At 42.9% G+C, this 27,343-nt stretch overlaps 1 protein-coding gene across 1 annotated transcript; it reads left to right on the top strand.

Moving 5' to 3' along the window:
- On the top strand, positions 1–26,983 carry LOC133108047 (ubiquitin-like protein 3). Its single transcript, XM_061217458.1, has 5 exons — positions 1–592; positions 19,928–20,036; positions 21,343–21,429; positions 24,724–24,801; positions 25,392–26,983. Exons 1-5 carry the CDS (start codon positions 566–568, stop codon positions 25,442–25,444), a joined length of 354 nt encoding a protein of 117 aa, XP_061073442.1. The 5' UTR covers positions 1–565; the 3' UTR covers positions 25,445–26,983.
- The last annotated feature ends 360 nt before the right edge of the window (positions 26,984–27,343 follow it).

A 27,343-nucleotide genomic window follows, 5' to 3' on the forward strand; every position in this document is an offset into this window, starting at 1 on the left:
CATTTTTGTTTGAGACAGGATGACAGGAGGACGGAGCAGACGAGAAGCTCATTTAGCTATGAAATAGGCTGGATGACAAAATAAATTCTGTTTTCAATGGTATGGGCATAGAGCTACTGGGACCACCGACGCAGCTCAGTTAAACGAGTTTGTTCTGCGCCTTCAAAGGAACTGTAAGAATTTTAAAGGAAGTTTCTTGGATGTTCTGTTCGTTTTCCTATGGCGTAGCTAACCACCCGTCTTTTAAAAATACAAGTATTTTTATTTTTGCCTTTGGAGGGGGACCTTCCGATTTAATAAATATTCCGCTTTTTATCGTCTTATTTTAAATAAAAGTAAAACAGATGTGTAATGCAAGAAAACGCTGAAGTAGGAGTAGCAACGACCACCAGACATTTTTCGGATGTTCGCTGGCGATTGTCAAGAAGTGAATTTGTAGCGAACGTTAGCTAGTTAGCTGGCTGTCTATATGGACAGTTAGCTGAACAATTGTTAAAGAAGAAAACGGAAAACAACATTGACATTTTCTCCTGGAAGGTCACGCACCAAAGGATAACATTCGACCATGACAAGTAATATTCCGGCGGATATGGTAAGAATGCAGGCAGTCGGTTGTTTCAATTGCAAATTGCAAATTGCAAGATGTTCGCTAAATAGTATGACTGTCTATCTAGGATAAATGGTTTGATAATATTATTTTGAAAGCAATGTCACCGATTTTTCCGACTGCGGTCAGGGTTTTGTGGGTCTATGATTTTGCTAACTACGGCAGAAGGTAGCTAATGTCGGCTAAGTTATCCCCATTGGCATTGCATCCAAACGGCGAGTTGACGATGCTCTTTAATTTTGCTTGTTAAGTCATTGTTAACAGCTAATGTTGATCAAGTGAAACATCAAGGCAGGATTTTAGTTAACAGAGCGAACCACACTACGCAAATATATTATCTCCAGCCAGGATCTCCTATATTCGTTTTTATTCAATATCTGTAATAAATTGCTCATTGCCATTTGCTAGCCATTTTATCACCATAATTGGTTTCAAACACTTCCCAGCGTGCTACTAAACATTACGTTCTGCCGTGTTAGGCATATGATTTGCAACCCCGTAGCCTTTATGATTATGGCGAATTAAATGCAAGAAAGGTGTTTATTGACTAATCGATAGAAAAACGGATAGCGCATCCATCTGACCAGTTTCCGTGTAGTAAATGAGCTACTCTTGCTGCTTGAGCTACAAGTAGCTAAGTGAGTAACGTTAGTCTCCCTGACTTAAGACATTTCTCCAAGGACTGGGTCCTACATTTTTGTGTGCATCCTCAATTTCGTGATGCGCTCTGTATTGACGCCGATTTTCAAAAGTCCCAAGCAATTGCACTGTCAATGCAGTCATTGGTTCTCTCGTACGTCCATCCAAAATTGAAATGGCAAGTTGGTGCACCGTTAATTAGTAAACATGTGATGAAGCCCTAAGTTATATTGAGATTGTTCATTGATTTGAATCCTTGTGAATGATCAATTCCAGTTAATTCGTTTGTAACGATTCCTGTTCAATAGGTGAGTTGTTGCACATGATCTATTAAAAAAATGTTTCTTTCACAGGTTTTTATTTTAGTTATATTTGTTTTGTTTACATTAGATACGATTTTGAACATCATTGTGTAACTATGGCCTTATTGTGTAATTGTACAATTTTCTAAGGCTTTACATTCTGGGCATTTAGCAGACACACTTATCCATGACCTACACAGTTTACATAATTTTACAACCCCCCCTTTATACAGCTGGACATTTACTGAAGCTGTTCAGGTTAAGTGCCTGGCTTAAGGGTACAATGGCAGTTCCTGAAACATTATGCTATAGGCTACTCCACACATTTTTGAGACAAAACAACACCTTTGCTTTTGCACATCTGTAAAATGCTAGGAGTGGATGCAAAACCGTTATTGAAGAGTACTGCACATAATTCTAACAATTTGTAGCCTATGTCTTATTATCCCATTATATTTGAGAAACTACTGTTTAAACTTGTGGGACCAATTCAGCTACTATATACACACGGCCTACACTTAACACCTTCATGAAAATGTTCTTGTGTAAAATGTTCCACCTGTCTGTTTCCCAGCCTGTTATGCTTTGGAATGATGGAGCTCTCTGACTCACTCCTCCTTGTTCTCTTGGCTAACGCCTTTGCCTGTTGGACAATGTCTGTTCAACATTGTAACAATTGCCATGGGGGTGTGGGTAGGTTGGCTCTCATTCAAACTGAGGTTCTGTTCAAGAATCAACATACTGCCCATTGTCCCGTCACCAGCCAGGAATGTAGGTTGCTCTTCAAACCATCTATGAAAAGTGTTTTATCTAATGTTTTTCTAGTTATTTCTGTCTTTAGAAAATGTATCTCTTGCTGCACGGCGAAACAAACATTTTTCATTTGGCATTTTTCCATTGTAGGTTTGATAGATACCAAGGATGTTGGCATGCATGATCTTGTGATGTCTGTCATTAAGGCTACAAATTGCAATGGCATACAATTGCACTTGTTAAAATCTTCCTTTCCTATCCACTAATGATGCACCCCACACAGCTAGCTATCTCTGTTATGCCAATCATGTGTATCCCTCTGAAAATCAAACAGCCACTTGAACTAAAATAACTACAGTCATTAGCTAGCTGTAGGAGTCAATTTCTTCCCTCCTCATTGGTAAAGCACACCAATAATATCCATCCAAGATATAATGTTTAGTTGCTGAGGTGAAATGATTCAAGCAAGACGTAATTAAATACATGAGCAAATGCTAAACTGCTACATCCTGTCAGCTTTAAATGCTCACAGAAGGTCTGCTTTGCATACGTGATTGAGATGCCCTGTCCTTGCTGAGTGACTTCCCATAAGCTCTTTCCTCTGCTCTCTGATCTGCAAGTCAGCCATGACCACTGTAGCAATTGCACTGGACGGCAGTAACTGAATCTTATAATAATTGATTGCAGCTAGAAAGCGCCTTTGTGTAGACTGATTTCCAGGAGCTGAGCATGTGAAATGTGAACACATTTAAAAGCCTTATCATCAAAACCGCAAAACATGATTAATCAGGATTATGCTGAAGTGTGGCAAACCAACAGGACTGGTATTAATCATCATGTACTATTATTACCTGCTATGATCTGTCAACGTTCGCTTCTTAAAAAGTATCGGGCAATGTGCAGGTTGTTTAAAAATGGTGATCGGGTGCTGAAGAAAACCGAGTGTGTCTGGGGATCGATGGAATATATAATCGCTGACATAACCAGGGCTGTAGCAGCACTTGCACCACAGGGCGTTTTGCTGAATTCAAATCAAACTCGTTGAAGATGAGAACACAGTTCCCACCCCTCTCCCTCAAGGGGGTTTTCAGTAACAGACTGCAGCCAGAAGGATACATTTGAAGTCAAGTTATTTCGGTAAACACAATTATTGTAATAACCACCTTTAAAAAAAACTGCATTTCACAGACAATGGGCTTGTTTTTTTTCATTTAGCATGTGTGTCCCCCCAGTAGAGCAGCACAGAGGTGAGAGAGAGAGAGAGGAGTCTGGCTCTCAGCACGTTGGTGGGTGGTCCCAGAACAGCTGGAGAATGAGGAGGTAGGGGGTTGGGGAGACTCACATATCCTAAAACACAGGAATGCTGTAAAATGAGAGCACCTCATTGTAAAAAGATGATTTATACGCACATGTATAGATCATCTCATAGGCGATTCACAATCAGAGCAGTGACCGTGGGAAAGGCATGGAATACGTAGATGAAGGAGACCTTTATGTTCCGTGCAAAGAGTGACCCCTTTGATCTTTCTCCGCTAGTTAAAAGTGGGGATTCCAGTGGAAAAGCTTTTTAGCTGCAAGTGTACTCATTTGTTTATAGTAAACGGGTGCGCTGTTGGAGTTTGTGAGTTACATTTCTTGTTTTACCATTGTATCTTTCACGGGCACAACTTTGATAGGCCTGTAACCAGGGCTGTAAAGTGTATCCACTGGTAACACATGGTGAGACTTGCAGCCTTCCAGCTTCATAGCCCATTTCTCTTCAAATGATCTTTTATTGAACCTTCGGTTGTGTTCACTGTCTGATACAGCGATTGTAGTGAGAATGATTGCGGTCTAACCATTTCCGTCATATAGGCAATAATACTTAATACCTCTTATTTATCCGTCTATACTCCCAATGCTGAGAGCAGGCTGTACAAAGCCTGGGCATGGTGTTCTTGATAAGAATAGTGCTTGCATTGCTCCTCAGTCACATCCTTTCAATCAAGCAGATTAAAAAAAAAATAGACAAAAGAAAGCGATTTCGCTTTATCCTAAATTAGTAACAATCACTTCGCAGGTGGCCCAAAAACCTATTTCTGGCTTCAAAAAAATAGTCTCCCTTTCTTTCCCAGTAGATTCTGATTTGTCATGCTGAAGTATGGTACCAAATGAGGCCCTGGAAAATGGCTGAAAGAGGACCTTCAGAGGGGAAGAGACGGGCCGAAGAACATGTTGAATAGAGAGTGAGAGAGATGGGGAGAGAGAGGTTTGGCTGAATGTTTCAAGGGCTTTTGAAGGTACTGCATTGCACACTCCCAACTCCCAAAGTATTTCTAATAACTTCCCATTTCAACGGGATATGGGTACTGTGCAGATCTGTGTTATTATAGTTTTGCTTGTGCTTGCATGCTTATGCAGCCGATACAACCTTCATAATCTCTCACACTCATTCCTTTCCACTGTGAGAAATGCTGCTAACATTAACTTTTTGTACAATCCGCTGGGCTGTCAGAGTTCTTGCATTTTTAGCAGTGATGTGAGGTGTGAATATGTCTGTTGGCCTGTTTGTTTCCTTGGTGATGTCTCTCCTATATCATGGTCTTTATTTGGACGTTATCAGGGACAAAGTTCTTGTGCCGATCCTTGACAATAAAAGCCGCATCTGTCTGTCAGCAGGAAAACAATGTGAGCAGGATAAGTGCGATGATGTCATGTATTTAAGAGAAGTGATTTGACTGTCCTGTAAAATAGCATTTATAACACTCATCAGCAAGATCTGGACCCTGTCGGTTAGACCTCTAATCTTTTGGAGTGCCTGATGATGTCTGGTCAAAGGGATTCATGGAGACTGTTAATGGGGGTGAAAACATGCATTTCAACTGCTGTCATGAATTATTGCCACTTATGTTTGTAACATGATGTCATATGCAGTGCCCTCCATAATGTGTGGGTCAAAGACACATAACATGTTGATTTGCTCATGTGGTTAAAGTGCAAATTTTCAGATTTTATCTGGACTATGTATAAACACTGCTGTAATTTCTACATGGTGAAATGTATAAAAATGCCCTTTATTAGAATCTGACAATGTGTACTTTAACCACATGTGATTTTTCTGAAATGGCAAATCTTTAATTGTGGAGTACAGAGGCAAATTAATAAATGATGGGTTTTTCCCCATACGTTGTGGAGGGCGCTGTATATTTAAAAATAATTTTGAGGTTATGGGTATTTTCTTAGCCTGAACCCAATCCCTGGTTGTTGAAAGAGGTCGATTGGTTTGGTTTGTATTTCCTTGTATGCGTAAAACCTTAAGTTACTATTTTTTTTTATTGACAATTGCCACACAGAAACCAATCACGCACTAGGAGAAGTCCAAGACATTGGGTTGATTTAAGTAAACCATTGTGACATTTCATTAAGCAGCCATGTCTTTAAAAAAAAACCTGTCAAGCATTTTACCTGAGTTAAAACAATTAATTGCATGCATATTTAGGCTAAATGTCCTGATCGTTTGAGACATCCAGAGGCTAATGGCATTGCTCATTTAAAAGGTGACTTCTCTAAATAGGATGTCAGCATTCAGACATTCATTTTATGGTGGCATGCTCTCTTCGAGATCACGGCTGATCTTCCTGTATTATGTTATAGTAAAGAGAGTGGCTCCCAAATCAGTTCATTTCAGCGTGCCAAATCCTTGTTAACACTTGAGGGGTGGCCTATTCACCGGCGTTCTTCTTCGACATGTGCTTAAGTCCGGGTGGGGGGGGGGGGTCCTGGATGTATGAAAGACTATTGGCAGATCTCCTTTGTTTTGAAATGGGATTGTGCCCGCAGCGGTGCGGAGTTGCTCTTAATCCTTCTTGCGGGGGCTGTCGGGAGAGAGGGAGGGAGCGCTGAGAGACGGGCGCTGAGCAGATGGGGCAGACTTAATAAACGCTATAAAAGGCTGTGCATTCTAATGGTGCCGGGCCGGCTCTTTGTGTTCACGCTGTCGTGCGCGCGTTTGTCATGCTCTGCGTGATGTCCGCAGGCACCTAAAAAAACGGCCACCGCTAAAGCCCCAGAGAGTCGGCGCCGAAGGCCAGGGACTTGTGTGTGTATACATTCATCCCTGAGGAAAACATGGCTTATGCTGCACATAAATTAAAACGGTTGTTATATTTGGTGTTGCCTGCATGTAAAATTGGACAACCCCCCCGACCCAACCGACCCCCAGCTGTACAATTGAAGTGTGAGTGTGAAAGAGCAAAGGGCTTAATGCTGATAAATATTTTGCTTTAAATACAAGGTCAAAGTTAATTTGATGCAAAAATGAAAAGGAGGAAGAAAAAAAATGGCACAGCTAGAAATAATTCTCATCCATGTATATCTTTTCATATTTGTACTGGTGTATGTAATTGAAATCCATAACATTTATCCACATGAACATTTCTATTCCATTCATTGCCTCATATAGCTTTACTGCCCTTTAGCAGTGGCACAATGATTTGAGATCCGTTTGAAAACTGCACAGCCGTGTGCCAAGGGAACATCTCTGTTTCTGTTTCCCCGTCCACCAAAATAAACTCCCAGTATTTACTGGGGAAGGAATAGCAGCCAATATCACTGTTTTTCAGCCTGCTCCTCTCCTGTTTTGAGATGGTAAACAGAACTGTGTCTCATGGGAAAACTAAGTCACCTGTACAGTGAAGAATAATGCTCTTTGTCATGGATAATAACAAGCCCACTATATTTTCCCTTGGTTTTAATGGGTAGTAGTGTCACAGGATATTGTCTGTTGTGTAGACATACAACCATAACTGTAACCAACCAATCTGAGGTAGAGAGTGTCTGCATAACCCTTTATCAAGGTATTTCCTTTAGGGTAGCTGTCATTTTAAACTAGCCTTTAAATGGTGGAATATGTAAAAGGCCTGCCCCTGGCACTGATTTAACATTGGGCAAATGCCTCTCTGTGCTGCGTTTGTTGTCCCTACATTTCCTTGCCAGGAGCTGGATTAATGTTCAGCAAGTCAGCAGCTCAACAGTACAATTCTCAGAGTTCAACTTGTATGCCCCCCCCCCCCCAAATTGGTTTTTACGAGTTCTGAAATTGTGTTCCTCATTTACTGTGCGGGAAGCAATTTGTAACATTTGCTATTGACTATGGCTGCTTCCACATAACTCTGTCCTTTCAAAACTCCAGAGGCCGGCTCCTCATGGTCCGTGAAGGTCAGTCCTCATGCGTCATTGATTCAGTCTTGTTGGCATTTATATCATATAATATAATTTAAAGCTTGGTTTAAATTGAGCACTCCTAAGTGTTAAGATAAACGATGGAATAAATATCAGGCCGAATAAATGGATCATATGGGAAGGGAACTGTGTAGGCCAGGGGGTTCTTGCAGTAAGTCATGTAAATTGTACTTCTATGCGAAAAGCATGGAGGTCAATGTTGGCGTGCATGTTCAGTATAGTTGCGGAGAGTGACTGATGAATGAATTGTCCCTGAACATTTCCACTGCTTTCTGCCCTCTTCTGGGATATTTCAACGCTGTCTGCCCTTGGCAAACACAATGCATGGCCCAAGTGCAGTGATTCCAGGACACTTGGCCATTTAGAGTGTGTCGGCCTAAACTGTAGGCCTAATAATATGTTTCATTTTGTACTTTATCTCAGTGCAAGTATTTTTTTTATTATTATTCATTATTAGCATTCTCTGAGGATTGGTAAATATTGACGTGACCATCTGAGCTGTGTGTGGATTTGGGACCCTCTTTCTCCCTTTCCCTTCCCCGCCCTCCCCCCGCCACCTCTTGGGTGGAATCGATTATACCTCCCTTACTCCTCCTTTAACTCCTTTAATTTATTTTTACCCAAATAGAGAGTACAGTCACTATACAGTAAGACATCAGTTGATTTGGAAAAGGAAAATGTATTTCCTATTTGTGTTAGATAAATAATGTAGTGTGAATTATTAAAATGGTGCTGATTTAATGTTACAGGCCTTTTCCACTTGGTCCTGCTGGCCATACTTTTCAGAGCAGAAACTGAAAGTTGATCAGCGGGACTAAAATGGCTTGACAACTTTCATGTTGTCCAAAAATAAAAAATTACAAAAATTCCAGTTTTCTGGAAAATAACTTTGCCAGGTAAGGTAATATGTAATATTTCAGGGAGAAGGAATGTTCCGTGGCAGTTGCTCCTTCAGATAAGAAGCCTTCTGTGCATATTGAACCCTTTCCCTTGGTCAATATTTATCTGTCAAAGCACAGAACAGTACATTTAGCAGTTACAGAATTATTTGCACGACAGTGTAATTTGATAGATGAAGAATGGTCCTAATGTGGCAATAAGTCTTAAAAAATCAATAGAGGAAATGTAGACAAAATGCTTAGATCCATAGAAATTAAATGGGGGGTGGGAATGTGTCTGCCATGAGTAGCAATTTCACCCTTTTGTTCACACTACAGGAGTAGTTGCGCTATTGATCATGGGGGGAGGACTGTGTATGAAAATGGCTGCAATTCCTGCATGGTTCAACCATACATACCCATAAGTATAAATAATTTAATTTCGAACCCAGTTTGCCGGAGTAGAGAGCCGAAAACTTGTTTCACTGTCCGTATGTTTTGGGTGACGCGGTGGTTAGTGCTGTTGCCTCGCTTGCATGTTCTCACATGGGTTTCCTCCGGCTGCTCTGGTTTCCTCCCACACTGACAGGCATGCATGTCGAGTCCGGTATACTCCTGCTATTGCCCTTCCCCAAGGCTCTGGCCTCAGAACTGGAGTTGATGCACTGTGCACTGTGTGGCTGCCCACTGCTCCGAAGTAACTACGATGGGTTAAATGCAGAGTTAAAATGACCCCGCAGGGTTCATTCTTCTATCTTACTGTATATAATTTATGTATTTATACTCAATAGATATTTGGTAAAAAAGCACCATGCTAACGTGGAAGAACAGATGAAGCCTTCAGGCCTGCAGTGTATTCCCTCTCTTCTCCTGTCCCATAGCTCTACTGCCCATGAAGTCAACCTCATAGCCTCCATGACTCAGGCCCTGTTCCAGCCCTCTCTCATCAGGGTCTGTAGTCGCTCAGGGCAAAGCTCATGAAAGGCGCTTTTCATCAAAGGAAGGCCTGAAATTATGCAATTATTCTGTCTCTTCACATAAAGAGTCTGCCCGTGCATAAACGACTCTTGAGATGAACCGTGTTTACATTGTCATTACATCTGGGCCTCCTTGTAATCTTTACATCAGTCAGGCCTTCCATACTCTCGCAATTATGTCCAGGGGAAATTAGTGAGCTGCAAAGGCAGCCTGTCTGCTATATTTTACTCGGACACAGGGGTCTATTGGTCCTTTGCTGGCTATTTCAAATATCAAGGTGTCTTGTGGAAATTTCTTTACTGCCTCCGGACATTGTTGTGCATTATAATAGGCTAACTTTCACATTCAGCAAAAAAAATAAATGAATATAACGTCTTGCATATTTGAAACGATAAACATTTTAGTTAAAAAAATGTTTGCTCCAGGGCGCCAACAGGTCGGTTCTTCTGTTTGGTTTGACACAAGTATGTGTCCAGATGGCTTCAGAACATACTCAGATGTGGGAATGTGTGTGACATCGGGCCTGTGGAAGGGGGTGGGCTGTGCTTAGGCTGAAGGCTAAGCCCTGGCAGGGGGTGGTTCACGCAGACATCCACCTGTTTGGCAGGATTGCTCCATAGCGGTGCTTACAGTTTGCGCGGTCTGTTATTTATAATGGCTGCCCCCTTACGCTGGTCTCAGGCCAGATTTAGCCCCTGCATTTAGGCCTGTGTGAGTCTATCTGAACCGACAATGTTTCAGATGAAGTAATTCGTGTTCTAGCAACTGTTTCCAGGCAACTATATCCTGTTGCTCTTTTCTGCTTAAATCTTTGTTTACCTCCAAATCTCTGTGTAAACTGGCGATCCTTTCATTCCTTTGAAACAAAGTTGTGCCCTTGTGGAAATCTTGTGCAGGGCCGGTTTATTGAGGACAGTGTTTCTTAGGAGGTGATATACACACGCGTGGCTGAAAACTCATTAACTTGGGAACGCACCGCGTCCCCATTGTGGGAGTGACGCACATACCAATTCCCAGATTTCAAGGCTCTCATTGTTCCATTCGGCAGGACTCCACGGAAATAATTGGCTTCCCTCAACTTGGAGTTTGACGCACTGCATCCTCACCGGCAGGCTCTGTGCTTGACCTGAGGTAGGCAGGCTCAGTGCGTTCCTGTGGCCCGGGAATAAAGAGTTGGTGGATTTCCCTGTGAGAAACCTCTGAGCACAGCCTATTACAAACATAGCAAAGGATGGTCATCACTGCAGGTCCTTGAAAGAACCTGCTAACCATGATGTCCATGAGATGTTTCTTTACAGAGACTCATTAAAATACGTTGATGCTTCTGGGACCTGTAGTTCTGTCGGTCTGTCAGGGCACTGCATAGGAACACAGTTCTTGGGTTACTTTGGACAAATTACATGCAGAAGCACCTTGGCTAACCTGAAGCCATGATGTTATTAAATGAATGGGGTAACATGCAATTACAATGGAAAGCCAGTAGCCACAGATCAATAGCCATCTCAGACAGTGTAGGGCGGACAGACTTGAGGATAAGGAGAGGTTGGTTGGCCTGATGTTAGTGGAGATATTTCTAGTAAGTGAATATGTTTCAATTACTAGCCCTCTCTGTACACCGATCAGATGCCACATTGTCTTGAGGGCCGTGTGGCTTTCACAAATGAAGATCGGGTTGGTGGATTGATGATTGATTTTTCAGTATTTTGGGAGCTTTTGTACTTTGTTTATCCAACAAAACCTGTACAAAAAAATACTTTGTGAATGTTATTTGGCTTCAGATAATGAAGAGGAATATTCAGCTAATGTTTTGGGGGGAGTTATGCAATCTCTCAGGGATGAGACTGTTCTTTGGAAACTTAATCCCAGATGTCCCTCTTTACGTATTTGTCCTACAACTGGTTGCGTCTTTAAACACAATTAGCTCTCTCTGAGAACCTTAGCTGTGCTGAAGTCTTAGCCATTTTCAGGTTGTTGTTTAATAGTAGATGTTCTCTGGAACTGTACAACATCTATCGCACTGTCTCACAGGAGTCTGTGTGTTGCTTTACAGCAATTTAAAGGCAGCCTCTTTACGCAATGCAAAACAAAATAGTTTGCTGTGGTTTCTGTAGGGTGCACAGGGATTAAGAATATGTTTAGCCTGTTTTTAGGTGTGTCATTTGCCATGTGTATATATAATTAGCCTGGATTAAATGCTTTTGACTGCTCTGGGAGCAGAGAATTGGTGCCCACAGCAGTTCTGAGAGATGAAGTTGTTGGTTCTTCCACAGACGCTGTTTGATTTCTTCAATTTGCTGAGGGATAAGGTTGGAGAAACATGTTTGGTTTCAGACTGGTGAAAATACGTGTTTGCCTTTTCCGTACTGAATTAAAATTCTCGAGGTGCAAATGCTCTGCTCAGAATTGTTTATTCCATGCATTATGTAAGTTTTCTGCCTGACTGCCAGTCAGCTACCTGAAGAGAGCCATTATTCTGTTGAGAATTGTGAATGCCAAGTCCCCAAAATAGACTGAATGGTGCTGAGTTCATGCTGTTAAATTTCCTCCTATAGCCTGGCACAATGCTGTGAGGTCCTGTTTCACACCACATCCAGCCAGTCAACAAATATCCAAACTATTTCAGCTGTGAGTACTGTCATCTTCATGCGTTTGTATACCTTTTTTGGGTACTTTTCGGGGAAATAAAAGTGCATAAACATTCTTAGCAGTTATATCTTTGACTGTGTGTGAAATGTAGGTTTTGGAAACTGTAACCATAGCATGACCGGTATTGGGGAAATGGTCTGCAAAAGCAAGAGGTGCTCTGAGCATGGCAGTATGGTCGTCATGCCACCGCACTTTCCTTAGTTACTTGGATATTTCTTGTGTGTAAAAGTGTAAAATTGCCCTGTTCCACTTCCTGCTTGGATGGCCTTGCAAACAGGATTGGTGTGAAAGTGTGCCTCAGGAGAAGTGCTGCTGCCTCGCGCTGGATTTTTCAGTCAGTGGCTAAACCCTGCTAGGCTGACTCTTGATTGCTCCCTGTATGTTCGAAAGCAGAGGCCAAAACACGGGCTCAAATAATTCAAAAAGTGAGGAGAAAAATTCATTTTTACGTTTAAAGCTGCGACGTGACCAGAAAGCCGATCTGAAGGGTGACCTGGTCTGTGATTGGGTGAATCCACAGAATGCCCTCCGGCACGCAGCAGTGACTGTTCCCTCTTATCTTGAGTCCATAGTGGCTCTGGGCTGACTCGCTAACAGCCTGTGGCATGTAGGGCAGCAGGGCCGTTTGTGCTTCGAGATTGGAGATCTTGCCCTTGATGAGATGATATGAAACCTTACTTGAGATTACTGAAGGTGGTGTGCTCTGTACCGCAGATGCCATCTTACTGAAGGACGTTCCTTAATACCGCCGTGATCTGTACTGAACTGTTGCCGTGTCAGCGGTGTTCTACTATGGAATACTGAATTAGTTTGATGAAGGGTATACTTGTTCTCGGGCAGTGCCTTCCCTTATGAGCACTTTTTACCGAAGACTGTCACAAAGACGCTTTATGGAGGAACCGAAGGGAAGATGCCTGCCCTGAACACCCAACCTTTCCCTAGGTATCCATGTATTAGCCTACATTACGTTACATGTCATTTGGTCATTTCCAAAGCAACTTACAGTTGATTAGACTAAGCAGGAGACAATCCTCCTCTGGAGCAATACAGGGTTAAGGGCCTTGCTCAAGGGCCCAACGGCTGTGCTGATCTTATTGTGGCTACACCCGGCATCGAACCGCCAAGCTTGTGGGTCCCAGTCATGTACCTTAACCACTACGCTATAGACCACCCATGTAGCCTGATGATTGGTAAAAGTAGCAGGCTTGGAGATAGAGGTGTGCACAGGGGTGTGTTGCAGGCATCTGACACTAAGTCATAACACAATTAGTTGCTCCGAATCCATTTTTTTTTTTTGTAGTTTCTGAATGTGGCCAATACATTTGGCCTGTTGATAAATGAAGTTGATGTGCATTAATGGCACTGCTCTTCAGTCCTGTTCAACACCTGAAGTGCACTTCTCTAGGTGCTTCAGCCACTGGGTCACCTTTTATTTCTGCCATTTACTCTGTCTTCTTACTTTCTTGCTGGCTCTTGGCTTTTTAGCTTTTCTTTTTGGTGATGTTTTGGCTCTGTGGGTCCATTCGAGACTATGCAAGAGAAGGCGAGGGCAGAGGTTGGTGGAGTGGATGAGATGTGCATCCTCTCCACAGTGAAGTTGTTGTGATTATTTTTTCCGTGTGGTGGCAGCGGGCTTGTGAAAGGATTAGGGTTTGTAAGCGTGTGCAAACAGCAGAGATTCCCCCCTCTGTGGTCACTGCTCCTGTTATTGGGAAACGGTGGGGCTGGGCAGGTCGGTGCTGATGGCCTCAGAAAAAGAATACAAGAAAAGAATACAGACCGCTTCATGCAAGGCTGTGAGGCTGACTGATTAATACTTTGCTGCATATAGCTGCCTCAAATTGAGTTACAGCACTGTTATTACCCATCCTGTCTCATCTTAAGGAAAGACAGGGAGGGAGGGTGTGTGCCTGCCTGCGTGCATGCGTGCATGTGTGTGTGCATCCGTGGCCATTTTGGAAACTCTTGCACGGTACACACTTGGGATGTCGAGAAATACGTATTCACATAATCTAACGTAGGAGGAACGATTGAATAACAATGTAGCAGGTGATGGAGAGAGGTTATCGGAGGTTATGTAGATGGCTTGCCTTTGCAGTAGTCGATTAGATTCATGTTAATTTGGCTACTCTGAAATTCTACGACCCCACTGCTGTAGGCTACCCACAACTCCAATCAAAATATATAACAGCCTTTAAAATGTTTTTATAAACATTTAAAATAAATAATTACTATAGCTACTGCTATAATGCAGAATTTCATTGGGGGGGAAAAAAAAACATTAACTGGTTAAGACGTTGGCCATTTTGGTCAAGTGTCCATTTCGGTTAACCGTTAACCGGCTCAGTAGCATCTTGATGATTTTTACATTTTTTGCTCAATCCCTGCTCCTTATAGTTATCACCTGAGTAAGCTAGGTCTGTGGTCTCAAAGTTGGTCCTGGGTACCCCTGTGTATAATGGTTTTTATTACAGGCAATCTATTGCTCAATTTAGACTGTTAAAAACATGCAATTTCTTTCATCGTAATCTCCTTACATTTATGACTGTGTAGACATAAATTGTTATAATTTGTTTTATGTTATAATTTGTTTTGTGTTTTAATGCTTCGTTATCTACTGAGTGGTTAGTTTTAATGGCTAGGTGATTTTTATCCTTCATGGCATGCTTAGCCATTTGTGATATAGTGCCTCATTAAGAAAAGTGCTTGTGCAATTGTGGTTGGAACAGAAAACAGCTTCCAGTGGTCCTCTAGACCGAGTTTGAGAACTACTGGGCTCGGATAATCTTTACCTGCAGATGCCATCTTTGGTGAGCCCAAAATGGACTTGCCTCTGGCTTTCTCATCCAATACTCCATGTTCTTATATTATGTTATGTATAGAGCTGCCAAAGTACCATTTCAAACTTTAGGTGTGAGATCGCGAACCGTTCCGAACTGAACATTCGAATGCCGATGTAACCATCACTACTGGTAATTGAAAGCGATGGAATACTGACTTCAGAATTTTGAAAAGACGTTCCCAAAATAACCCTCTCTTCAGAGAGGTGTCTGGCGGGGGGGCAGTCCACTGACTGTGTTTGGGCAGAGATTAGACAGGGAGTGGTGGTGATGAACAAAGTCAGCGGTGCTGCTGCTATAGGACTCGCTGAGCGTGTACAGATCAGGGACACGTGAAGTGTCACCCGGCACAACAGGGCTGCGCAACACCGATTCTCTTTCATGTTGAGGTGCCATCGCATCTCCGTTCGGCTCTGTATTCTCCAGCAGTCGCTGTGAATATGAACAGCCCCGCTCAGGTTGTGTCGGGAACATCCTTTGTGCGCATATTGGTGGTGTTTTTCGTTTTAAGAGGCATTGTTCAATGCATGGTGAAAACCAGTTTCAAATTCAACATTTGCATTGTCCTTCTTGCTTGCTTCAGGGGTGTCGAGTCGGATCTGAGCGGGGCCGGTGTGGGTGCGGGTTTCTGATTTAGCCCTGCTCTACGACACATTCGATCGTTAGTTAATTAGGTGAGTCAGGTGCCCTGGTGCTGGGTTTGAACAATTGAAGCCCCCACATCAGCCCATTTCAGATCAGATCTGACACCCCTGTCTAATGGCGACAGTTCTGTTGTGAACTGGCCCATGAATTGAGCTATCGCCGCTCTCATGGGCATATAGATCTTTAGCATTTTGAGCAGCTGATTTACTATCTCATGACTTAATCATCATACACCATAGTCTGCTCTCAGTCTGTGTCTCTTGGTCTCCTTTTTCATACATGTGGTTTTAAAGGTACAATAGGTAAGATTTTGGTGTTAAAATATTGTTACAAAACCATTGTAAATCCCTTCCTATCATTGAAAAAGGCTCACTAACATGTTGACTCGCCCTCTACCTGTGTTTATAGTCCTTAAATTCGGGTTTCAAAATATGCAGTTGACGAGCTGGCACTCTACTAAAACATTGTATAGCTGTACAATAATTCAAGCTCATTGGTTGAAAATTGGTTCTAATTGCCACAGCCAATGGCGATTCATCTTCAGTGCGTTCACAGAGAAGGGGGAGGGATAAACAGTGTTGTGGTTTGAGCGTATTTGTTGCTGCAGTTCCTCTCTTAACTGTCGGAAGTCCGAAATTACCTATTGTACCTTTAAACCGAATCAAACCGCAAGATCTGGAATCTCAGAATCTCAGTATTGTCCTCCCCAGTGAAGCGTCACGTGTCTGCTTCAGAGTTCTCCTCAGACTGCGTTGACCTGCGGCAGCTCCGGAGTCCAGGGGTCCACCGGTTTAATCCGAACGTGGACCTGAGGGCCATCGTGCCCATGTGCTGCGCTGTCACTCCCGGCTGCCCGTCGGGAGCTTTTCACCCTGGGAAGTCTCTCACGGAGGCCTGCCGGGGACGCCGGCGTGCTTATAGCCAAGCAGCGCAGCTGGTGCTTTATGTAATGATACGTTTCATATATCATAAATAAAGGCAGACCACCCATGAACTCCCTCTACTGGAAACTTCCCTTTTTCATATACGGGTGAAATGGAGGGCATGTGTGGGCTGAAAAAGAATCTCGCATTAAACGCAAGAAGAATATGCTTTTTATTTTGTGGAGTAAATATGACCGTTGATCTGCTAGTCCCCTGTAAGTGTAGTCCTGCCAGATGTAGGCTAGCTACTTGCTGACGTAGGCTCATCTTCTTGGAGAGAAATGAGGCAAATTGATGTTGTCGGATTGCCGTGGATGACTGCTCATGTCTCTATACGGCTGGTCAGTTGCTTGGAGCTTTGGTCACTTGCAATATCGTGTGGCTAATGCTAACAAATACGGAGTGGCAGCATACACTACACTGCCCTACATGGCCCCTCTCTCTGTTTTAAATGTAGGCATTGATCTTTCTGATTGTTGTATTGCTATTTATCTATGGTGTCTGAAATGCTGTGTGATTAAGGGCATGTCATCCAGTGCGTGGGCCATCGGTTTGAAAGTGCTGGCAGAGGGCCGTTTAGCATTTAGCATTCTGCTCTGTATTAACTCCTACTGTACGTGGTAAATGGTAAATGGTTGGCATTTATATCGCGCCTTTATCCAAAGCGCTGTACAATTGATGCTTCTCATTCACCCATTCATACACACACTCACACACCAACGGCGATTGGCTGCCATGCAAGGCACTGACCAGCTCGTCAGGAGCAAATGGGGGTTAGGTGTCTTGCTCAGGTACACTTCGACACAGCCCAGGATCGAACCGGCAACCCTCCGACTGCCAGACGACTGCTCTTACCACCTGAGCCATGTCGCCCCATGTACATGTAGTTAGGAGCTTGATTTGTTGTATCAGGCGCGCTTGAGGTCTAATGCCTGTATCTGGCTGGGGTACCCGAGGAGAGGTTTGGTAACCACAGGTCTCAAGGATTTTACTAGGGCATAAACATTTCCTAGAGCTATACGCATTCTACCACACGAGTTTGATAAAAGTGTTCATTGGACCTGGAATCCAGAGCTCAGGAAGCCGCTGTTTGGAAGCCGCTGGAAGCTCACTTGGTTTTAATTAAAATTAATTTAGTATAGAATTTTATTAATGTTCCGTTTAAGTGAGTGTGAAAACAAGGAACCAATCACCAACAAAGTGCTTTATGTATGTGCCTAATTTGATGGGACGAATGTACTTAAGCTTGCATAATAATAATAATGAAAAAAATGTATGTCGTGCTTCAAGTATTGCAATTAAACATCAGCAGCATCGTTATGAAGTGAAAAGCATTCTTCTGCCAGTGTTCCTTCCTGTGTCAATAGAAGTGCGCTTTCAAGTTTTCCCATGGTCCCTTGCTGCGTGCCGACACGCTTGTTTCAGCCAGATGCCAAATTTCAATTTCAATTCTGTTTGTGCTCGCAAGTGCTACATTCAGATAAGAAAGCTGTTCCTCTCCGCCCCTGCCTTTGCCTTTGCCCCCCCCCCCCCCCCCCCCCCACACACACACACACACACACACACGCACACACATTCCTCCTATAGCATGCCATTGTCTCTCCTGATTTATTAGCATTGCGAAATATGAGTGAGAAATTATCTTGGTTGACGTGGAAACGAAGCTCCATTTCTGTTCTGTGTGATGGAGAGGCTGTTGAGGAAAAGAGAGAGGAGTGACATTGAGGGAGAGGGGAGAGGGTAGAGTTCCTGTGCCCGTGAGATTCTGCAGCAGCACTACACTGCCCTACATGTCCCCTCTTTCTGGAGTCACTGTTGCTCCTTGTCCTACTTCTTCATTCCTGTTGTGGCTTCTTTGGCTTCCTTATGGCATCAGGCAGCAGGGCAGACCGTAAAGCAGACCATTTTCCTCCACAGCTTTGCTTTGGGTTTCTGTTTAATTAATGAGCCGCTGTAATTAGATGAGTGTCTTCCTGTGAAAGGGAGGGTTTTGGTAAACCGGGGTCCCCCCCCCCCCATCTTGCTGCACAACAGCCCCGCCCTGTGGTCATTCTGGTACCTGCATGCACCAGGCCTCCAGTGCTCAGGCTGCATCGCTGTGGCGTGTTAGAGAGAGCGCTGGATCTGCACAGAGCGGCTCTCTGCAGGATGAGCTGCTTGAGGCCTCTGACTGGGGACCGCGCACACCATTGGGCCTCACAGGCCAGGAGAAAACCCGGATAAAAACACATTCAACTCTGAAAGGGCGAGAGAGTGGGTCCGCACACTCAGCCCGGTGTTGTTTTTGAGACTGTGGTGCATCTCATTTTGTGTTGAGCAGCGTGAAGCTCTTGGCTAAATATTTATCAGCAGGCTGAAGGAACCCGCTGCAGGTTTATGGCTCTGTTGGAAGCAGTGCTACTTTGAGCCTTGTAGCATGAGGGCCCTCACACCAGTGCCTGTCCCTGCCTTGTTCTAAACTGTACACCCTTCTGACATCCTAAAATATACACCCTTATGACATCCTAATCTATACACCCTTCTGACATCCTAAAATATACACCCTTATGACATCCTAATCTATACACCCTTCTGACATCCTAAAATATCCACCGTACTGACATCCTAATCTATACACCCTTCTGACATCCTAAAATATCCACCGTACTGACATCCTAATCTATACACCCTTCTGACATCCTAATCTATACACCCTTCTGACATCCTAAAATATCCACCGTACTGACATCCTAATCTATACACCCTTCTGACATCCTAAAATATCCACCGGACTGACATCCTAATCTATACACCCTTCTGACATCCTAAAATATACACCATTCTGACATCCTAATCTATGCAACCTTCTCACATCCTAAAATATACACCATTCTGACATCCTAATCTGTGCACTCCTCTGACATTTTAAACTATACACTCTTCTAACATCTTGCGATCTGTTCATATGTGGATCCCCTCTGAATAAACATCAGTGTTTCAGTCGTAAACTTTTGTGAATGTGAATAAACCGAAACATGGATAATAAGCATAAATGATTGGGTGATGATGAGAGCACTTTCCAGTTACAGTAGGTGCACTCAGGTCTGTTTTCCTTGCCTGAAGTGCACTGTAATCATGTTCTTAAATCACCCCCCTGGGGGCCATTCTTTTTCTCATTGCCGTTGATGCTGATCCTTGTGGATATCCAAAGTAGATTTAAAAACACTTTCTGTTCGTGATTAAGTAGGCTGATGTGTCTGTGTGTGCTTGTGTGCGTGCGTCTGTGCATGCAACTGTCTGTGCTAGTATTTCTGTGTGTGTTTTTTAAATTTTCTTCTTTCTTTGTTTATTTCTTTCTTTCTCATATCCTTGAACTTCAAGGTTGGGTTTAAGAGTTTGACTGCTGATTCTGGAGACTGCAGTGATGTCCGAGGCAACGTGATTGGCAGGAAGTGGGGCACTATGGTCCATCTCATGTCATTAGCCTAACCCTCTCCCTGCTTTGTGTGTGTTACAGATAAACCTGAGGCTCATCTTAGTGAGCGGGAAGACGAAAGAGTTCCTGTTCTCTCCCAATGACTCCGCTGCCGATATCGCCAAACACGTCTACGATAACTGGCCAATGGGTAAGTGTGCTTCAAAATCTAATCGGTTATTACTGGTCTGTTTGGTCTTGGAGCATTTTCAGCAACTTGCCAAACTCAACACGTTATGCAAGGCATGAAACTAAAATAATGGTTGCTCAATTCTTTATTCAGATTTAAGGACAAGGGGATACAGCTGGTTTATCCGTTGTGCTCTTTGTTGCCTGACACTGTGTTGCTCACTGGAGAAAAAATAAATCCATAAAATGAGTGAGTATTATAAAATGAGGGAAGAGGTAGATAATGTATTCATTAACAGAGTCATGTGTGTATCGTTGGGGAAGTGGCCTCCTGTGCGGAGGCTGGTGATGCTAATGGTGTTGAGTCAGTGTAGTCGACTCCAGTCCTTTGCTTCACCGAACCTAGGTGTGAAAAATGCTGAGTAAAGCGGAAAGGCTAAATTAAATTAGTCTCTCACCTCCTCAGCTTCCCTCCCGCGTGGCTGTTATCCCGCAGTCTCTCTGTACTGCCTCAGTTGGGGTTCAGTTCCTTCGTTTTATTTTCTTCCCCCCCCCCCCCCCCCCTACTCATGACTGTATAAATATTGCATTTATGAACATCGCAGTGAGTGCTTCAGAAGCACATCCAGATGCCTCGCTGTTTAGAGCATGTGATTCAGTATGGGGGGGGGGGAACCACTGCTTCCTTCCCGCCTTACATTTCTACAATATACAACATAATGGATTTATTATGTTGTACCTTTCATCCCACTATATCTAAAGAGCATTGCCGCTTGAAGGGAGGTTTGGCTCAACTACTTTTAATGCGTAGAACCCTTCTGAGTCATACATTGCAGCCATTTTGTGCCAGGTCAATCGGTAAATTGATTCCTGGCCAGTGTGTGTGTCTGCGCCTGTATGTGAGAGACGGTGCGTGTGTTTGTCTGCGTGTGTGTGTGAGAGACGGTGTGTGTGTGTCTGTGTTGCTGTATATTACTCTCTTTCCCCAGACTGTGTGTGTGTGTGTGTGTGTGTATATGTGTGAGAGATGCTGTATGTTACTCTCTTTCCCCAGACTGTGTGTGTGTGTGTGTGTGTGTGTGTGTGTGAGAGAGAGAGAGAGAGAGAGAGACGGTGTGTGTGAGATGCTGTATGTTACTCTCTTTTTCCAGATTGCGTCTGTGTGTGTGTGAGAGAGAGAAGGTGTGTGTGTGTGTCTGCATCTGTGTGTGTGTGTGTGTGTGTGTGTGTGTGTGTGTGTGTCTGCATCTGTGTGTGAGAGACGGTGTGTGTCTGTGTCTGCATGTGCGTGTGCGTGTGTGACGCTGTATGTTACTCTCTCTCCCCAGACTGGGACGAGGAGCAGGTCAGCAGCCCCTGCATCCTGAGACTCATCTACCAGGGGAGGTTCCTCCATGGCAACGTGACGCTAGGAGGTGTGTTTCCGATTCCTTCCAGCCTGTTTTGATCTGAACTGGGATTTAAAGGGCACTGTCTGAGGAGACTTCACGTTTAACTACTTTAATGAGTGTCTGGCCTGTAGATTTTAACTGGGCCCTTAGTTTTCAGCTTTTGATTTCACTAACACACCCAAATCAATGACCCTTGGTAGCAGTAGCAGTCCTGAGCTATGATCCTCCTAATCTCATTCATTATGAGCTTAATGACAGAATGAGCCTAGAATCAGCACCTCTTTCTCTGGGAGCCTGTATACGTATGGCCTCAGCTCTTTCAGCAGTTATTTCACAGCACAAATTAGTGTATAGGGAACAGAGAAAGGTCATTCAATGTACTTTTAGCAAGAATAATTGGTAGAATTGCTTTGTATTGAATTACATTGCAGTCATTTGGCAGGCGCTCTTATCCAGAGCGATGTACAATAAAGTGTGAATCCAGGGACCAGTGCGCTGAAAACCCTAGAGGGAAGTGCTAGAGTGATCACATACATAGATAAACATTTGATAAACTTGTGCAATAACACAGTTTCGGTAACTAGAACACTTCGAACTGTAAAATAATTATACATAACTGCAATCATTGCAGCATACAACATGCATGGCTAATTCAAAATTACAGGGAGGTAGGGAGGGGAGGGGAGAGGTGCAGCCTGAAAAGGTGCATCGCTTGAAGGTGGTCAAAGTCTCTCCTGCTGCTTGTACGGGGAGTGAGGTGGTGAGGAAGGCACGGATTCTCTGGATGTAGTATAGGAATATTCTTGGGGAGCCAGTTGTCCATTACCGCTCCAAGGTTCCTTGCACTGCGTGCTGGATGAGAGGTCACTGTTGTGAGGGGAGAGATTAGAACAGGGATGAGGGTTAGCTCCGTCTTACCTGGTTTGAGCTTTAAATGGTGGTTGTCCATCTAGCTCTGGCTGTCTCTATGTAAGTGGCGATATGGGAAGAGACCTGTGTGTCAGATGGGGGGAATGAGAGGAGTTTGATGTCATCAGCATAACAGTGATATGACATACCATGAGCAGAGACAACAGAGCCAAGGAATCTAATGTATATGGAGAAGAGAAGGGGACTGAGGACTGAGCCCTGGGGAACCCCTTTGACAGGGGGACGAGGGTCTGATGCTGTCCTGGCCCAGGTAACCTGGGAGGAGCGACCAAAGTGGTAGCAATCCAGTCTTGGGCTATGTCGCAGATCCCTGTATTGCTTAACAATACGAGGTAAATCCCTGTTGAAAGTCACAGTGAGCGGTTCTTCCGGTAAATGAGAGTGGTTCCATGTTTTCTCTTATTCCTGTGGTTTCGGGTAAGTACAAACTCATGGTCATGTCATACCATGGAACACAGTGGAATCTGTCTATAATGGCCTCATTCTGGACCTTTGATCCTAGAACTAGAATTCAGAATTGGAGATTTTTCGAAGAGTACATAAAAAAAAAAAGATTTTTCAAGTCTGTGTGGAGAACTCTAGAACATCGCATTCACTTACCAGTAGCGATGGTTTCCTCAGCATTAGAATATTAAGTTAAGAACTTTCTAATCGCATGTCTGTGATCTCACAGCTTAAAGGCCCACTCAGTCATGTTGGTTGCAAATATCATGCTAATTGCTTGTAACACGCAAATAGACGGACTCTATGGTACGTTTGTATAGAATTATTCTCCTAATAAATGCTCATAAAAAGCACTTCAAAAGGAAAAAGAAGTATTTCAAATTGGTTTTGTTTATATTTCTTCATTTCATCAAAATTTCCGAATTTTGTTCTTCATTTTTTTATGTAACAGAGATTTGATTCCTTTCTCAGCTCCTCACCGTGGGAACAAAGTTCAAAGTTCACGTTCAAACTCAGGCAAGATATCGAAATAATAGTTTGCTAATGTTTTGCAAAAAAAAACACGCCTAACTACCACTAATTTACTTGACATTACCATCGTAGCCTTATGTGAACTGCAACAGTAACAAAGGCTCAGTATCATAAAGTTTACTGGGCTAAGTTGTTGCCCAGGTTACCAAGATGCCAGTGAAAGACGTTAAATACTACGAGGACTGTGATCCACCAAGGTACTTATTTACCAACCCCTTGCCAGCAGGTTTTTTTCATTATAAATCAGAGGATTGGGGGGTCTGAGTGCTGTGGCCTGTTGGCTGTGGTCTCGGGCTCCTCTGGGCTGTGGGAGATTCATTCTGCCACTTCAGTGTGAATGTTCTTCAAAGAACAACAGCAGTAGGGCACGCGACCAAACAGGGTCATAAATCCATGGAGGGTTTCTGCAGGAGGTGTTTTGGGCTGCTTTCTGGCGGTGATTATGGTGCCTGGATTTGATTATAGAAATACATGCACCCTTCTTTGTGGTGCACATGGATGTGATTGGAGAAATGCGTTCACCCTTCTATCCGGTGCTCATAGATGCCTGGGCCTCTGGCTCACAGAACTGGCTTCTGACTGGCAGTCCAGAGACAGGGTGTTCAGTGTTCTCCGCTCAAACAGCAAAGGGACTCATTTGATAGCTGAGGATTCAGAGCGCACTGCTTTAGCATTTGGTCTTTGGTACAATAGGTAATTTCGGACTTCTAACGGTCAAGAGAGGAATTGCAGCAACAAACACGCTCAAACCACAACACTGTTTATCCCACCCCTTCTCTGTGAACACGCTGAAGTTGAAACGTCCTTGGCTGTGGCAGTTATAACCAATTTTCAACCAATGAGCTGGAATTATTGTACAGCTATAGATGTTTTGTTACACAGTGCAGGCCCGTCAACTGCATATTTTGTAACCTGAATTTAAGGACTATAAACACAGGTAGAGGGTGAGTCAACATGTCAGTGAGCCTTTTTCAATGATAGGAAGGGATTTACAATGGTCTTTTAACAATATTTTAACACAAAAATCGTACCTATTGTACCTTTAAATGGGAGCACGTTCATTAGCATGCTAGCACATAGTTTACATGTGTTCAGACTCTTCAAAAACCACTTTTTACTAAAACATCGGTTTCTTACAGTGACGTATGGACATGCTGATAGACTGACATTAAACAGGTTATTTAGGGCTGTTGAATCGATTGATCTGTCAATTCTCAATAATGCTTGGAAATGTTGATTATGAATATTACATTATTAATAATTTGATTCATTAATGCTAAATATTGATATCAAGAAATTCGACTGACCATATCAATTGTCTCTCAGCTTCCTGGGAAATGCCATCATTTTGTTGCTATTATGTTTTTTATGTTTATTGCCTTGTAAACAAAACTCCATATGTCCTGTTTCCAGCATTAAAGCTTCCCCTTGGCAAGACTACAGTGATGCACTTAGTTGCCAGAGAGACGTTGCCGGAGCCAAATTCACAAGGTAACTCCATTAACTGTATCGGGTGCTGTTTCATATAGGCCTGCTCTTATTAATGGAGTCATAAGAGTGTGTTGTGCTGTTAATCTGAACTTACTGTGCTGAGACGCCCTTAACTGTTCTGTCTGTTTTTGTGTGTGCGAACACCCGGACTATGCTGTCCGTACGTCTGCTTATTAAGGAGCATGACATTTGTGGTTATAGAATTGTGGCCGTGTGTGCATTGTGGTGTGTATGTATGTTTGTATGTATATATGTGTGTGTGTAGTGTGTGTGTGCATTGTGCGTGTGTGTGTGTATGTATGTGTGTGTGTAATGTGTTTGTGCATTGTGCGTGTATGTGTGTGTAGTGTGTGTATGTATGTATGTATGTTTGTGTAGTGTGTGTGTGTGTGTGTGTGTGTATGTGTGTAGTGTGTGTGTGTGTGTATATGTATGCATGCATGTATGTATGTATGTATGTGTGTGTGTATGTGTGTAGTGTGTGTGCATTGTGCGTGCGTGTGTGTGTGAGACCACGCAGGTGTGAACAGCGCTGTGTGTGTGATGAGCACAGTATGCTAAGCTCACCTCTGGTTCTCTTCACCCCGCAGGTCAGAGGAATCGTGAAAAGACTGGAGAAAGCAACTGCTGTGTGATCCTGTGAATGCATTCGGTTGTTTCCTGTAACCATGCTGTAATATAGTCTTTGTCTCTCATGCTGCTGAAACAGACATTTAATCTTACTTTGAGGACCAGTAGAAGCAGTTTGTTTATAAGAAACCAGATTTTAAAATAATGTCGCTCTGAACTGGATCATCATATTTTCACGCGTGTCATACCTCAGCGTCTGACGTCCTTCTCTTTAACCTTGAATGGCGGACTGCTGCGTTTAAACATCGTGTCGACCCCGGTAGAGTCAGTTTGCACATGAAAAGGGCAGTATTTTTGCTTATTGCACAGGGTAATGATGTGAAGGTTGCTCTTAAATCTTCACAAATAGGAAAGAGTATATTTGTCTACCTCCTTTGGAGGGGCTTATACCTGGTGGTTTTATTAATGGTAAAGGTTTTTTGGGGAAAGGTTTGGGTCTTCCATACAGGTTCACAGTGGAGGATTAGGATGCGGGGTTTTGGATGAAAGGGAGGTTGCTTCATGTTTTACCACATAAAGCTATAACATATCTCACAACCACTTGAGCTACACTTCATCTTTTTATGATTATTGATTTTAGCATTATAAGACTAATCAGTAATGTGCCTATAGTCTGAATGCAATCAGTGATGAGTTTACCTTTTATTTCCCTTCAAAGATAATTGTGTTTGTGCATTCCAGAAGTGCAAATTATGGACAAATTCCCCCAGTAATAGCAGGGGTGCTTTTCCTAGCCTTATTATTTCACCAAGTCTTCAGTGCAAACCCAAAGCTAATTTCCATAGCGTTTATCCCATTGCATTTGTGACTGTGTTTTGACAGTCATTGTGCGTCATGTGAACCTTAATTACCCAGTGTTGTGTCCAGCTGTACAGAATGGTTATAACAGATATTACTACTTATTTCCTTTCCTTTTGAACATAGTATTGCTCATTAGTGCCTGCAGTCCAAGTCAGAGGGTAAATTAAAATCATATTTCTTAAAAAAATAAATATTTTCTTTGCTTAATCAATTTGCACGAAATTGAAGCATGAGCTGTTTCATCTTAACCTGTACATTTTTTTATTAAATATTTTTCAGATGGGAATGGTGTTCCAACCTAAGGACATGTATGTGTAGAATATATATGTTTAATATGAATCTTATATGCAGTAGTATATACATCCATGACAGAAGATATTACTGAAATATATTGGTGTTTAGTGTAGGATGGTCTCTATACAATAGATAGCTTATTAGCAGTTGAAACATGATGACATCGTCTTGTACCTGAAATGGCACACCCTAACCAATAACTCAAGTTGCTGTAATAAGTATGTTTTCCCCTCTGATTTTATCTCCCCTGTTTTTCAACTGCTTATACAGTAATTTAATGCAATCACGTATTATGTGGTTATTGCTTTAATGAGATGCATCATAAGGCAGTTCTAGGTCTTTAAGAATATTGTTCATATTGATCAAGATTCAGAGCAGTTTTCAAACTGATTGTATATAGCACTGCATTTTTCTTCAAAAAAAATCTGTTAAGTAAATAAATAATATTGAAAAGTGAGTCCTCGTGTTTGTATATTTTCGGGAATGGTGTCCTGTCCTGTCCATTTGAAAAATCAGAATGGTGAAGACAAGTTACCCTGGTGCACCACTGAATAAACTGGCCTCATGTTTTTGTTTTGAATTACTCCTGCAGAACAAATATGATAAATGTCCTAAAACAAAACGGGGAATGCATCCAGTAGTTTGCCCTGTGAGTTGGGTAGCTATGTGCAATGTGGCCAAGTAATCTTCAGTAATTTAATGAAGTCAATGACACTCCACTTCAAGCCTTCAGGAATGCTTTAATAGCCCCTCAGAGAATGCCTCAGTCTATTGAGCCTTTCCACACCACTACATTCGGATTGCAGCCCGTTTTCAA

Source organism: Conger conger, chromosome 13, assembly GCF_963514075.1.
Source record: "Conger conger chromosome 13, fConCon1.1, whole genome shotgun sequence".
In the NCBI taxonomy this organism is placed as follows: domain Eukaryota; kingdom Metazoa; phylum Chordata; class Actinopteri; order Anguilliformes; family Congridae; genus Conger; species Conger conger.

What these genes read in the sequence shown, in the direction of transcription:
- LOC133108047 (XM_061217458.1), top strand. Translation starts at nt 566, where the DNA reads ATGACAAGTAATATTCCGGCGGATATG. An exon ending in GTAATATTCCGGCGGATATG is followed by an intron (nt 593 to 19,927) that starts GTAAGAATGCAG and finishes TGTGTGTTACAG; the next exon opens with ATAAACCTGAGGCTCATCTT. An exon ending in TGGCAACGTGACGCTAGGAG is followed by an intron (nt 21,430 to 24,723) that starts GTGTGTTTCCGA and finishes TCCTGTTTCCAG; the next exon opens with CATTAAAGCTTCCCCTTGGC.